Genomic DNA, 13,128 nt, shown 5'->3' on the forward strand with positions numbered 1-13,128 from the left:
AATCCATCGCAGGGGCCACACTCCATCCACTCACACATTCATACCCAAAGGGCAATTTAATCTAACCTGAATGTATTCTAACCTGCAGAATCAAACCTGTACATGGAAGAAACCCACGGACATAGGGAGAACAGTTCCAGGTCCACACATGAAGACCCTCGGCTGGGATTCGGCATCTGAAACTATTTTTGGGGGCCAGTCATTATACTACCTCAAATAACTATTTGTGAATAAGTAGGGACTAGTGATTGGTTATTATTGAGAACGTGAACAGTATTGTTATGCAAAGAATCATTTTTTATCTTGTTTGATTGAATAAAAATATTAAGTGATGCAATTAGGTTCACTGTAATTTTGATTTCAAAAATAAAATGTTCCATCATAAAGGTTGATAAACAATCATTAAAACCTTAAAGATTTAAGGTTTACATCAGCTGCCCAAAGTGCTCCCCAGAACATTGTGTCTTATTGTAAAACCCCGGCCAAAAGCTGTTGAAGACGCTTGGGTTTCTTTTTGTGTTTATTCTGTGCTGAGCAAACACTGCTGTGTGCCTTCATGGTTAGCCTAGGGGAATGATCTTATAATCTTTATTTTTGGATTGGCATCAGAGTCAGAGGGTTAGTTTCCTGGAAAATTGAGCATTATAGATCGCCTCTCCCCTTGGTTGTCCTTATTCTGCCACTTTGATGCAGCTTGTCCAGTCAGAGTTCAGGAAGTGCTAATCTCCACAGGCCCCAATCACGGCGTGAGTGTGCACCTGCCCCTGCTCTCCCCTACCGGAGAGTCACGTTTCTATACCTCCTGTCTGCAGTAGATAGCTTGGACGTTGACAGCCCCAGCTAAAGTAATAATGTAAAGACGATGTTGGACTGTCAGCTTGAGTGAGAGTTTTCTGTAATTTTCCTAAATTAGCTTGTATATGATCATATAAACTGTGACAAATAATTCTATAATGGTAGAAAAATGTCAGCTGTAATAGATGACAAGATCGTTACAGCAGATATTCCTTTAAAAAATGTAATCATTGTCAGAATAAAGTTGGTATGTCTATCTTGTCTTTTCTTATCTTGTTCCATTGCTGAACAATAGATATTTTCTGTGACACATTTTCACGGATGTACTCAAATCAGCAAACCTGATCACGTAATGCCAGAGTGTCATGCAGACTGTAAGCAGCATAACTGAATCAGGTCAACATATGACTCACTCTCATGCTGAGAATGCATCTTCCCTGTGAGAAATATTTCAGTTTGCATTAGTCAATTTAGAGTGAGTAGATTCACACATGAGCTTCCAAATCCCATTCAGAACAACTGCTGATAATGCAAATAGAGTAGGTTAAGGTCAATGAAGCATTTTATAAATGTAATCACTTATGTTGCAACTATGCTGAGTACAAGAGTGGAAGTCTTTGTAATTAATGAAATGGCAGTTCATTTCAATGTCATCATCCCATTAGTACAACATTACTGGCTTCAGCATATTCAGTGGGGTTATTTTATAATACAGGGCTTTGCACTATATTGCTTCAAAATGGAAATTACTGCCAATACTTTCAATACTTATAGTTATATGCCCCACTTCTGAACAGTTAGTGAGATTTAGACAGGCCTCCTTATCATTGTCCTTAAGACTGTAATTCATCTGTGCACTTCCCGATCAAACTGCATTTGAGAAATTGAATTATTTACTTTGTCCTACTGCCTATCTTTGTCAACGTGTGTGATTGTTACATATTTCTTGGGGAAAAAATTGACCATGCAGACATTGAGCAGAGATGACAGACAGCAATATGCTCTGTTCCCCAAAGATGTGACCAGTTTAAAAGGCTGTGAATGGCTCAAAGCAAATAGGAACATTTACATAGACTGGTGCACTTTTCAAACACACTAAGTGTGTAATGCCAGCCTTAGTGCTAAACTAGCTGCTTTTAGGTCACCGGATGCATGGTGAGTTCATGTGTCACAGTGTGTATATGTATAATATATAATTCTGGAAGATTTTTGTCAATCTGTGCCATTGGGAAGTTATTAAAGCTATTAAAGCTGCAGTAGAAGCAATCTCAGTAATTTCACTGCACATGATGTTTAGTTGGCCTAATGCTTTGCAGAGGAGTATACACAATCTTAACGCATGAATGGGGCACCTGTACAGACTATTAATGTAGTGACTGGAAATATTTCAGTGAGTACAGTATAGCATGGACGTGCATACAGTATACCTGTATTAGGCCTGTTGAGTTTCAGCTCGTGAAAATAATTTGACTCCAAAACCATGGGATTTTTTGACCACACCACATAATATCAAACCGATTATTCCCATTTAATTAAATTATATCATAGTTCTATATACTTTTAGGGGGGGAAATGTTTTTACCTTTTAAGTTATGTTTCAACATAGCATTCTCACCAGTATTATATTCAAATTACTGCATGGCACCAGGGTTATACTCCAAACTGTCCATTACAGGCAGTGAACAAAAAAATTAAACAACAATGTAAAGTCAATAGGGTGTTGGGCTACCATATGTTGCCTGTGTAGCCAGTATGGCCCATGGTATGGGGAATGCTAGTGTCTGCAATCCTTGTAAGAAAGAAAGACACATTTCTATGAGAAAGTCTGCAAGCATTTGGAAGTAAAAAAAGTATGTCTCAGGCATTGTTCCAGAATATCTCATACGTGTTAGACAGATTTCAGACCTGGTTCCTGAGAGTATCATGGCATGAGGGTCAGCGGTATACTCTTTCAACCACTGGGCCCACTGGGCCATTACTCATGAAAATGCACCCCACATCATTATGGAATGTGGTTCTAGTTTAGTTCACTGCCTGTACATTTTAAAAATTGCATGCTGTCTTATCAAGTATGGGCTAAGACTAACACAGTTATATGGCTATTTGGTAGATATTTGAATATTTGAATTTTACCACCCTCAGGTGCTCTATTTGGTTATGTTTGTTCTAAAAATTCCTTGTATATACATGAAAAAACAGGTTTGAATGTACTGTAGATCTTCACAAACGTCTCATTTGGTTGAGGTAAGATTTTCAGCAAGATGCCACCCTGTCTTACCCTTCTCCCCATAGAAACAAATAGCAATCCGGCGATTATGATAACATAGAAATTGATGAGTGATAAGGAAGGAATACATTTTCCTTGACATTTTAAAATATAAATGGCACAGCCATGTTGAAAAAAAAAAAAAAAACTAGTATACCTGTACATTTTCAAGCTGCATAACAAATGCGTATCAACTGATGGCAAAAATATCTTGGAAAATACATTATTATTTGTGATATAATTTATATATCTCCAAAATATTATAGGTGACTTTACATTATTTTGATTTGCCTTCATACTGATGGAATTTATACTAGAAACATTTAGGGATTGAACAGCTACTTCAAGACAAGTACTCACATTAAGAAGAGCCGCATTTAAAGCACATTTGGTACAGTTCCGTATGGTAACAGTAGAGCGAAATTAGATATTTTTGCTATATATTTGGACTTATGAATGAGAAATACGAATGAGAAAAAAAGTACAGAAAACTGACTTTTATAAATTGTGTGTGTATGTCCTTATGTTAATGACACCACTGCAATACAGCTTCAATGTATCACCCTGAAAAGTTGGCAGAAGCCATCAGTACTAACTACCCCTTTATGAAAATCAGTTATACATCAGCATTCCACTCTATGATAGTTCTTTGATTGATAATGTCTTATATTTCATTAATGCACAAGCGCACAGGAGACTGTGAACCCTCCCTCCAGGTCAGAATATTTCCATGCAGAATAATTTAGCCCTTAACCTCATGAATCTTCATGTTTTGTCATTGCATCTACGTGCTAAATTGTCCAATGCATGTACATGACTGAAATACAGAATTCAAGACATTCTGGGCAGAACTGCAACACTTTCCTTCATTGTCCTGTGAACAAAAAAACTGGGGCAGTGGAAAGCACCCATCATACTCAATTATATTCTAGACAAAACAATTCTTTCAGTGATAATAATATCTGAAAATGCTGAAAAAGCAAGAAATGAAAGTGCATTTACAATGCAGTTTTTAATACTGTACTGTACTGTATATGGGCTTCAGAAAGAATGTGTTCACCTCTTTGCATGTCAGTGGGGTTTTGAGTATTAATGTGTTGAAATTATAAGCACCGTTTGCTTATAATTCTGCCTAACAGTACGTGCTATATGTGCACTGTACTATTCCGATTAAACCACATGATGCCCCCCTCCCCTTAAAATAGCCAAGATGAAAGAAATAGTGGTCTGTCTTTTCGTGGCTGGTCATCACATGTTTTGTTGTGACAGACATGTGCAGTCCTACAGGTCCCTCAAAGGTGAAAAACAAATACAGTCTCCAAGTCTTCACCTGAAAATTTGATCAAAAAAAGAAAAGAAAAATGAAAAAAAAGTAATACACTTTCATTGTCCGCTGAATTTGTTAATGGAATTCCCATCCTTTTCTAGCCCTCTGGAAAGGCTGTATTCTCTGCCACAGTCTATAACTTCCCATATCCCATATGTCGCTCCCTAGCCATTAATTTTCATTTCTCTGTGGGTGCTCAAGGGTGTGATGTCAATCAAGCTGAAACAGGATTGCTTGATGCCGTTAATGCCCCGACAGCTCAAAAAGCAGACAATAAAAATAAACGGCCCTGTCCTTAAAAAGGAAACTGCCAATGTTCCTGCACCGTGATTTCTCAGGGATGTACTGCTGTCAAGGCCCTGCATTCACTCTGACAATGCTCGCAACAAAATGGTGTCCACATAGATGCACAATGAGCTGAAGGACCCGCGGCGCGTGGTGTGTGTTCATTTGCGAAAGGAAACAATCTCCCTTTAGAATGCTTCAATGACAGCATAATTAAACACTAAATAAATATAACTAGTAACTTATAGTGCAGTGTTTTACAGCTCTTAGCTCAGAAAGAATTCCTTCAGGCAAAGAAAATGCAAACACACTTTTACACAAAAAGAAAGATAAGACGGTTCGAAACAGACTGAATTCACATTCAGTTATATTCTGAAAAATTATCACATTAAACAAACATATTGTTCAGTATTACATCTAATGGGAAAACGCATGTGATGTTTACAGCAGCAAAAAATGCACAATGTTTTTGGTGATAAATTATTTCTAGTGTATGTCACCATTTAAGCCACTTAACGTCTAATTACAGGTTAGAATATCTGCAATTCATATACATATAATGGGCCCTCATTAATTATGTGCATGAATCATATGCAAACCCACCACCACCACCCCCCTTCCCCCCAAAAAAAAAAGAAAAGAAAAAAAAACTGCTCTAAAATACAACTATTTACATCTCATTTACACAGTGGTCTACACTGTTGTAATGTCTGATAGAGAGAAGAAAAAAAAAACAGATCACAACCGTTTGTTCAGGATCATGACATATATATACTGTACAAACACATACAGTAGCAGTTACATCATGTCATATACAGTATTTACAGAGTGGGTGACGGAGCATGCATTAAAAGTGGTCGGTATAAAATATTGTCTATAAAAAAAAAGAAATCATTACACCAACATGACTGCATTTTACCTTTGGAGGGGATCAACAGCTGGGTTTCTAATTTAGGATTACGCTGTCCTTACACCAATATTAAAACCAAAACCTAAAATAGCCATGTAGCCATGTGTAGCTATAATACTTTCTGAAAACACATTTCTGAATAAACAGCATCCTAAAAAAGCTTGTGTTCATTTAAAAGTCATCATTTTGTAACTGAAATGGCATAATACAGCACATTACGGACATGACTATTTGCAAAATGAACCACCAGAATGGTAAGGCATAGCATTCTTCAAGAATCAATTATAGTTTACAGCAAGCAAGCAAAAAAAAAAAAAAAAAAAAGTCTAAAATGAAATAAAAAAAACTCAAACTAAAAATAGTCAAATCAAGCAACTTTTTTCTAAAAAAATGCTTGACTTGCAAAATTCTTTAACTGGCATTTATGCATTATGTGTGACAGAAAGACGTGTAAGTTTGTGTTCATGTATGTAAGCGGATGGTACAACGTCACAATGTAAATTGTGTTTAATAATCAACTCATCAAAAGAGGAAGCATTCCTCCATTCCAATTAAACAGCGGGTGACAATCAAACAGCTGGAGATGAACACAATAATGCAACCGCAGTCAATTAAACATTCAAAAATAAGCATCCAATATAAAAATAAAATAAAATAAAATGTTTAAACATTCCCTCATATTTCTTGACATTTTTTTATCTATGAAATTTTAAAGGCTTACATACTATATATTTCAAATTTGTAAAGTCTAGCTGCTAAATACAGACATTCCATATGATTTGCTTTAAAATATTTTCATAAGGTGTCAATCATGTGCATAACACATTATACATGTACAATACTTTATAACAAAAGATACAAGTTAACTAAATTAATAGACAAAGCCATGTCCAGTTCTCTGGTGTGAAATTCATTGACTGTAATTTCACTGCAATCTTGACTGCTCTATATTGAGCTTAAAATTGTACCATTGCACCAAACAAATTTTAACATGGAGCATACTATCCCTGAGAATACCCCCAACTCCCTTCTGGAATTTAAAATATAGAAATGTCTAGGAAATATCTGACCATGCTCATACAGTATTCAGATATAAATGATAAAAAGCATAAGAAATAAACATAAGAAATAAGTCCCTTTATTTCAAACAAAAGCACTCAAGACAAAAAAAAATAAAATAAATAAATTTAAAAACTATTAATTCTTAAACTATCCAGACACAATTGAGCAACTGAACTGTCCACTAAATGAATACAATTATTTAGTGAATATTAAATTCTACCGATAATAAAATTGTGATTTTTAAAATCCAAAATAATAAAATTATTACCCAAAATCACAACATAATTATATTCATCACTCTAGTGTAAACAGTTTCTAAGTAATGACAGAAAACAATGTTTCAATGGTGAATGTGATTGCAAGGCAATTAAAAACAAAATTTATCTCAAAACTGTATTTTTTACTGAAAAATACTGACTAAAATTTTTAAAAAACAAATATATATCTTTGTTTTTGTTTGATTTATGAGATACACAACTGTTTTTTTCGGAAGTAAGTGCAATTCTACATATCAAGAGGTTATAGTTCCCAGTTTTCTTATGTCTAATCTGTCACACATATGAATGGATCTTCAATCAGTTAAAACAGGCAAAATCCTAATAGACGTATCCCATTACACAACTGCACTCCAATTTCCTAATCTTCTGATTATTGGGCTGTAATCTTGCTGCTGTAAAACCCAGGCAAGCACAAATTTAACAATAATCATCCTCACATTCATAAATCCAAATTTCTTAATAGTTCAAATTCAAATAGTTGAAAGTGTGTAGTGTTATTTTGTTAGAATTTCTGTATGAATAACACTGCTAGGGCCTATTTGGCAGGGCTGATTATATATTTTTGCAAATATTACTGGCAGGATTGTTTTGAGCAAGACTGATTAGCAGAAAAAGATAATGTATTTTTTTTGGGGGGGGGGGGGGCTGGCTGGACTGGTGAGCACTGTTAAAAATCAAGGGGCATCACAAAACTTATTTACAGGTCTTTTGATACCTTCTGATTACAACCAGAGCAGGAGTTATTTTTTTTCTGTAGAAAAATAAATGGTAAAATGAAGTACAGTAGGGATTATGGGATTGTGGAAAAAGGAGGAGTAAGCAGAAACAGAACAAGCAAACAAAACTGATGTGTACGGTTTAATGTTTCGCCTACGCATGATTGTGGCTCTCCTGCCAACATAGTTATTCTGGTGATTAAATTAAATACTAAGACATACGAGAAAAAATAAAATAAATAAAAACCAAAAAAGTTAAAAGATAAAAAAGTACCATCTGGGTGGCAAACTTCACCAGATGTTTTGAAGGTTGTAGTGACAAAAGTACAACTGGTATCAAACAGGCCTGGATTCAGAAGGCCTGGATACAAGTGACATTGGTCCTTTGCTCTAACGGCCAACTGCAAGTGTTCATTTTTATCTCCACCAACACAGCTGCGACAAGTTTAGCAATAATCTAAACCGGTGGTTCTCAAATCACTCCTTGGGTATCCCCAGCCATCACCTGCAACTAATGAAGCCAAAGATTAGTTGAATCAGGAGTGCTTCAGAGGAGCGGTTTGGAACCACTGACCTAAACTAACTTGCCAAATTGCTGCTGTGTTTAAGGGGGGAAAAAAAAAAACCCTTGCTCAACACAAGTTCAAAGTCAAAGTTTAGGACGAACATTGATTCAATATGGGCAAAAAACAACAAAAGAAGTGACTTTGTGCAAGTTTTCTTTTCCCCACAAACAGGCGACTCCGGCTTGCATCCACCCTCAGGTGCTCTCAAAGAAGGCGCTGCTAGACCTCAGCCTGCTGCGGGCGATGATCTGCTCGATGCTGACGTAGGTGCCGGCCACGAAGCCCACGATGCCCACCAGGCTGATGAGGCAGTTCTTGAGCACCACCCAGCGGGAGAGGCCATCGTCGTGATAGGCGAGTATCTGCAGCAGCGGGGGGAAGATGAGGGCCAGAGCGCTGCTGCTGATGGAGCCCACCAGGGAGATGACCAGGTCCAGCTCCGGGATCAGTATGGCCAGGAGACCTGCAGAGAGCAGCCAAGAGCGCCATCTTAACATCAAAACCAGCGGCCCACAATGATGGACAGGAAAGCCGCACACAATAGTTCTCTGCTGTCTTCCTTGTATTGATTAAAGAAAACTTTCACGCATTTTAGCAATCAGGGCATAGCTGAGGCTTATAAAAACGTTTGTGACTTACTCAATGTAGGACAGATCATCGGGTATCGTAGTGTGTGTGGCTTTCTTTCCTTTATGTTTTGGTTTACAACAACAACAACAACAACTACTACTACTACTACTACTACTACTACAGTAATATCATAAATAGTAACATACCACCAATATCAATATCATCAGTCATGATATCAGTAGTAATAATGCTTAGTCATAGTACAAATGCACACAATTGGGAAAGGCCAGGAGGGGGAGCCCATCACCTGCTGGCCAGCCCAGTGACAGTAGCTAAAGTTAGACTAAAGGGTATGATTGAGGCATCAGGGAACCTACTGGGTACAGTAAATGATCACAGTAGCAATAGAGCAGACTCTGATCCAGAGTATTTTCAGGACCCTAGTGAAAGGTCAAAGAGATAGGTAGAAAGAGCACTTACAGAAGATTAAGTAATGTCATGATAGATTTCATGATAGATATAAGGGAACAAATCAAATAACCCCATCTAAGATAGAGGTCTGTTCCTACCAATTTTACAGGATATGGTTACACAAAAGTGCAAAAATGAAAATTTAACACAAATATTAAATTTGCCCCCCACAACCAAATAATTTGATAATTCATTATTTACGAATAAAATTTAAATATAGCAGTTTAAAATAATGAAATGGTGTACAGATGCTAATGACACTGCAGGGCCTTTTAAAATTCAATTCGTATTTGATGCCATTTTGAAGCAGAAATTATTCCATCCATGTCCTGGTTAACACACATTAAATTGCCAATGGAAAATTCCAAATTTAAATACTTATCAAGGCCTTGCAATGAATTCAAATATTAATGTGAAATGATTTCTTAATTTCATTTTCTGGGGAGATGAAGAAGAAGAAAAATAAATATTTTAAAATGCACAGCCTGGAGTGGTATCTTCAGTCTGACAGACCAACTGAGCAAAGCTTGACAGTTTACTCCCACTGAAATGTGACTATCATGATCAAGATTCATGATTCAGTAAAACTGCCAGCAATTTCAAAGCACCAACGAATCAAAGATGTTCCATATAATTGCAAAGAATGTTTGTCTAACATTTGCAATGTAACAGGCAAAAATTTTGTATCCTTTGTGTGTGTCGCTCTGGTTATCCACACGTGCAATGGAAAAGTCCCTCCGTTGTAGGCAACAGTCGGTTTTTGTTTGACCTCCTTGGTGGGAAAACGTCACTTAAAGCCTTGAGAATTGATCATGTGTTGCACTTCCATTCTGGGCACAAGCAGCTCATTGTGGCAACTGTGGCTAGGTACAGGAGGCCACTGCAGACAAACCACATCAGACACTAAAGACTAAAGGAGTCCTCAAACAAACGAGGAAGCTGCAGCAGGGCAAGGCATCACACTGTTCACTGATATATGCAACACGAATAGCATAAAAAACAATGCTAATCATCCAAAAAAAAAGATAACTTCAGTGTTTTATTTACAATGATTTAAAGGCTACAATCTTCCGACTATGTATACATTAATTTTAAAGCATTTTGGCGAATTCTGCTTCATACAATAAGCAGCTGTCCTTATTAGCAAGCCAATTCAGATAAGCCTCAGATGAACTTCTGTCATTTTCCATTCCCAGCCTTCAATCCTGAGAGACAGAATACATTGAAAATGTCATGACGCGTCATGCTTGGCCACTTCTTCATATTATCCTCCCAATCCATTGCTTTGCTGATAACAGATCATTTTTCCATTTGTCTTACAAAGACATGAAGGTGAACGTTCCCATTGTAGGATACACACGATCCTGGGAAAGTAACCAATGTGTTTACATGGATTTTAACAAATGCAAAATGCCTTGAATTGGGCACAATGACAACTAAAATATCTACAATGGTATGCAAACTGTTCTTCAAGCAAAGGAAATGCTTGGGGTGAAATGTCAGAATCCATATAGAAAGAATGGTTAAAATGGCTCATTGAAAAGATGTATTTGGGCCATCATTTAATGTTCACTTGCATCTGGTTGGAAGAAATAATGAGTAAAATAAAATGCATAGGATCAGGAAGGATATGAGCTGACATATTTCCACGGGCTGATAACCGCAGTCTCCGAGTTCTCATTACTCAAGCAATCAAGGCCGACGTCGGAATTTTCCTTCGTTCGTTTATTTTCAATAATAACTGGCATCCACTGACTATCCTTCTTTATCAATTTTTCCCCCCATTCCACTTACAGGTAATAACAGACTTTTCATTTTAACTGTCAAGCCTAAAGGCAAGTTTTTGAACATTAATCAAACTTACAGCATGAAGAAAGACAGACGAGGGGATGCTGGGAGGAAGGCAACTGGCAAAGTAAGCTCCTGAATGAGAAAAAAATTGTTGCCGTCACCATCGACGCCTGGTTCCACGTCAGAGCAAAAACGACAGCAGGAAAGCTACAGAACTTAAACAATAAATGAATGCAAATGAGTGGCAGGGGCTACCTCTGGGGTAGATGGAAGGCCAGTGGGCCTGTAGCACATAAAACGTGAAAAGTGACAGAGGAAATAAAGACGGATATTGAAACTAGCCCACAGAACTGACTTGTAGCTTAAAATGTTTCCTTCCGGCTAGCCAGGCAATAGTGAACTTAAAAGGACACAAGGGGATTGAAGTAGGGATAGTTAACTTTACTATAGGGGAATTTTGTGATTTGCAGGCTACAGCAAGAACATGAACTTCAAGTGACTGCAAACTGCTTGTATAGTGACGTTATGAGGTTGATCTGTGTCGATTGCTCGATTATCCTTTAAATATATATATATGCTCAATGTTGGTTGCAACTATTTCCTATGACATGTGCAAACTGAGACCACCGCATTCAAAGAAGGAAGTACTGGCACGATATAAAAGCCAATATTTACGTTTAGAATTGTGAAAAAAACACTATAAAAAATAAAATAATAAAAAATGACTGTATTCATATATACAGCCCCTGGAGAAAAAAAAAAAACACGGCTGTACAAGATGCTTTGGAGTTAGCTGACGCGTGTCTTCCTGCAACACCCATTGTAAAATTGACTGGTCATCAGAAACTTCTGTGAGTAACTGAATTATCCTTCATTGTACACAAAACTGTCTGGGTCAGTTGAAGACATGCGCTAAAACTGAAATATCAAAAAGCCCAGACCGTGAACTGTCCCTTACAACTGAATAAAGACAGCTGCACAGGCAGCTGGGACGGTCTGAATACGTGGCCAAAATGCCATTCGTCCTTTCGCCCATTTCGGCTTCCTCCCACAGAGCAAGGCAGGGACACGCCGGGGCTTTTAAATCATCAGACACTTCCAGAGCATGCTCCCGGCGCGCAACGCACACTCGCCGTCATGTGCCATTTCATTGACAGCGACTGTAAAAGACTTTGTCTTTTTCCTCATATTCGACAAACGTAAAGCAGATAAAAGTCTTTACATCTTTAAATCGTTCTTTTTTGCTTTTATTCTCCCCGCCCCCATCCCCAACCCCCCCAAATTGACTATTTGCATTCACAAAGACTGTGAAATGACACTGCAAAGGGAATAGGTAGGCTGAGCCTGCGATTGACGTCCATGAGACGTTTCGTGCCACCAGACTTTGAGAACTCGCGCATGCAGCTTGACAGCTATGTTGAGAAACAGAGCAAAAAACCGGGACAAAGTCTATGGAGAGAGACATGGTTTGAACGTTCGAGAGGCCTTCTGCTTTAGCTTCCACTTGAGAAGAATCAAGAGCCCTAAAAGAGGCTGCTATTGTTTTGGTCAAAGGCAATTTCCAGTGAAACAAATTGACTTTGTCTACTCATTCAAAAACTGTAATAATAATAATTAGAGCTTCACATAATCATACATTGTTTACACAATATGGAAAAATGGACAAAAATGAATGGGATAAAAACAGTGACACACACACACACACACACACACACAGACACACATGCACACACACACACACAATATACTAGGTAAACTTCCTACTTTGTTCAATTGAATGCTTATGGATGACAGCTGAATTCAAAAAGCCATTGACAAGAAATGGAGTGAAGATATTTACAGCTGGTAATGGAATCAACCACTATTCAAATAAAAAAGGGATATAGTTATATTTACAACACGGGACACAGTCAAGGTTAGAAAAGATTAGGATGAAATATGAGTTTTTTGATGGAAGAAGCCTGTGGTAAGTGGCGTGCATTAATATTGAACAACAGCACAAGGTCACCCCACACAAGGGTTTCACACTCCACTGAAAGGGTCTTAATTGCTCCTCAAAGACGCTTTTGGAGATCAACAGCACATGAAGCA

At 37.6% G+C, this 13,128-nt stretch overlaps 1 protein-coding gene across 1 annotated transcript in view; it reads right to left on the minus strand.

The window, feature by feature from the left end:
• Positions 1 to 5,023: 5,023 nt before the first annotated feature.
• slc36a1 (solute carrier family 36 member 1) overlaps positions 5,024 to 13,128 on the minus strand; it is a 58,734-nt gene continuing 50,629 nt past the window's right edge. Inside the window, exon 12 of the mRNA XM_064328068.1 lies at positions 5,024 to 8,668. Coding sequence (XP_064184138.1) covers positions 8,400 to 8,668 — 269 coding nt within the window. The 3' untranslated portion in view covers positions 5,024 to 8,399. The remainder of the gene's footprint in view (positions 8,669 to 13,128) is intronic.

This window comes from Anguilla rostrata, chromosome 3, assembly GCF_018555375.3.
Source record: "Anguilla rostrata isolate EN2019 chromosome 3, ASM1855537v3, whole genome shotgun sequence".
In the NCBI taxonomy this organism is placed as follows: Eukaryota; Metazoa; Chordata; class Actinopteri; order Anguilliformes; family Anguillidae; genus Anguilla; species Anguilla rostrata.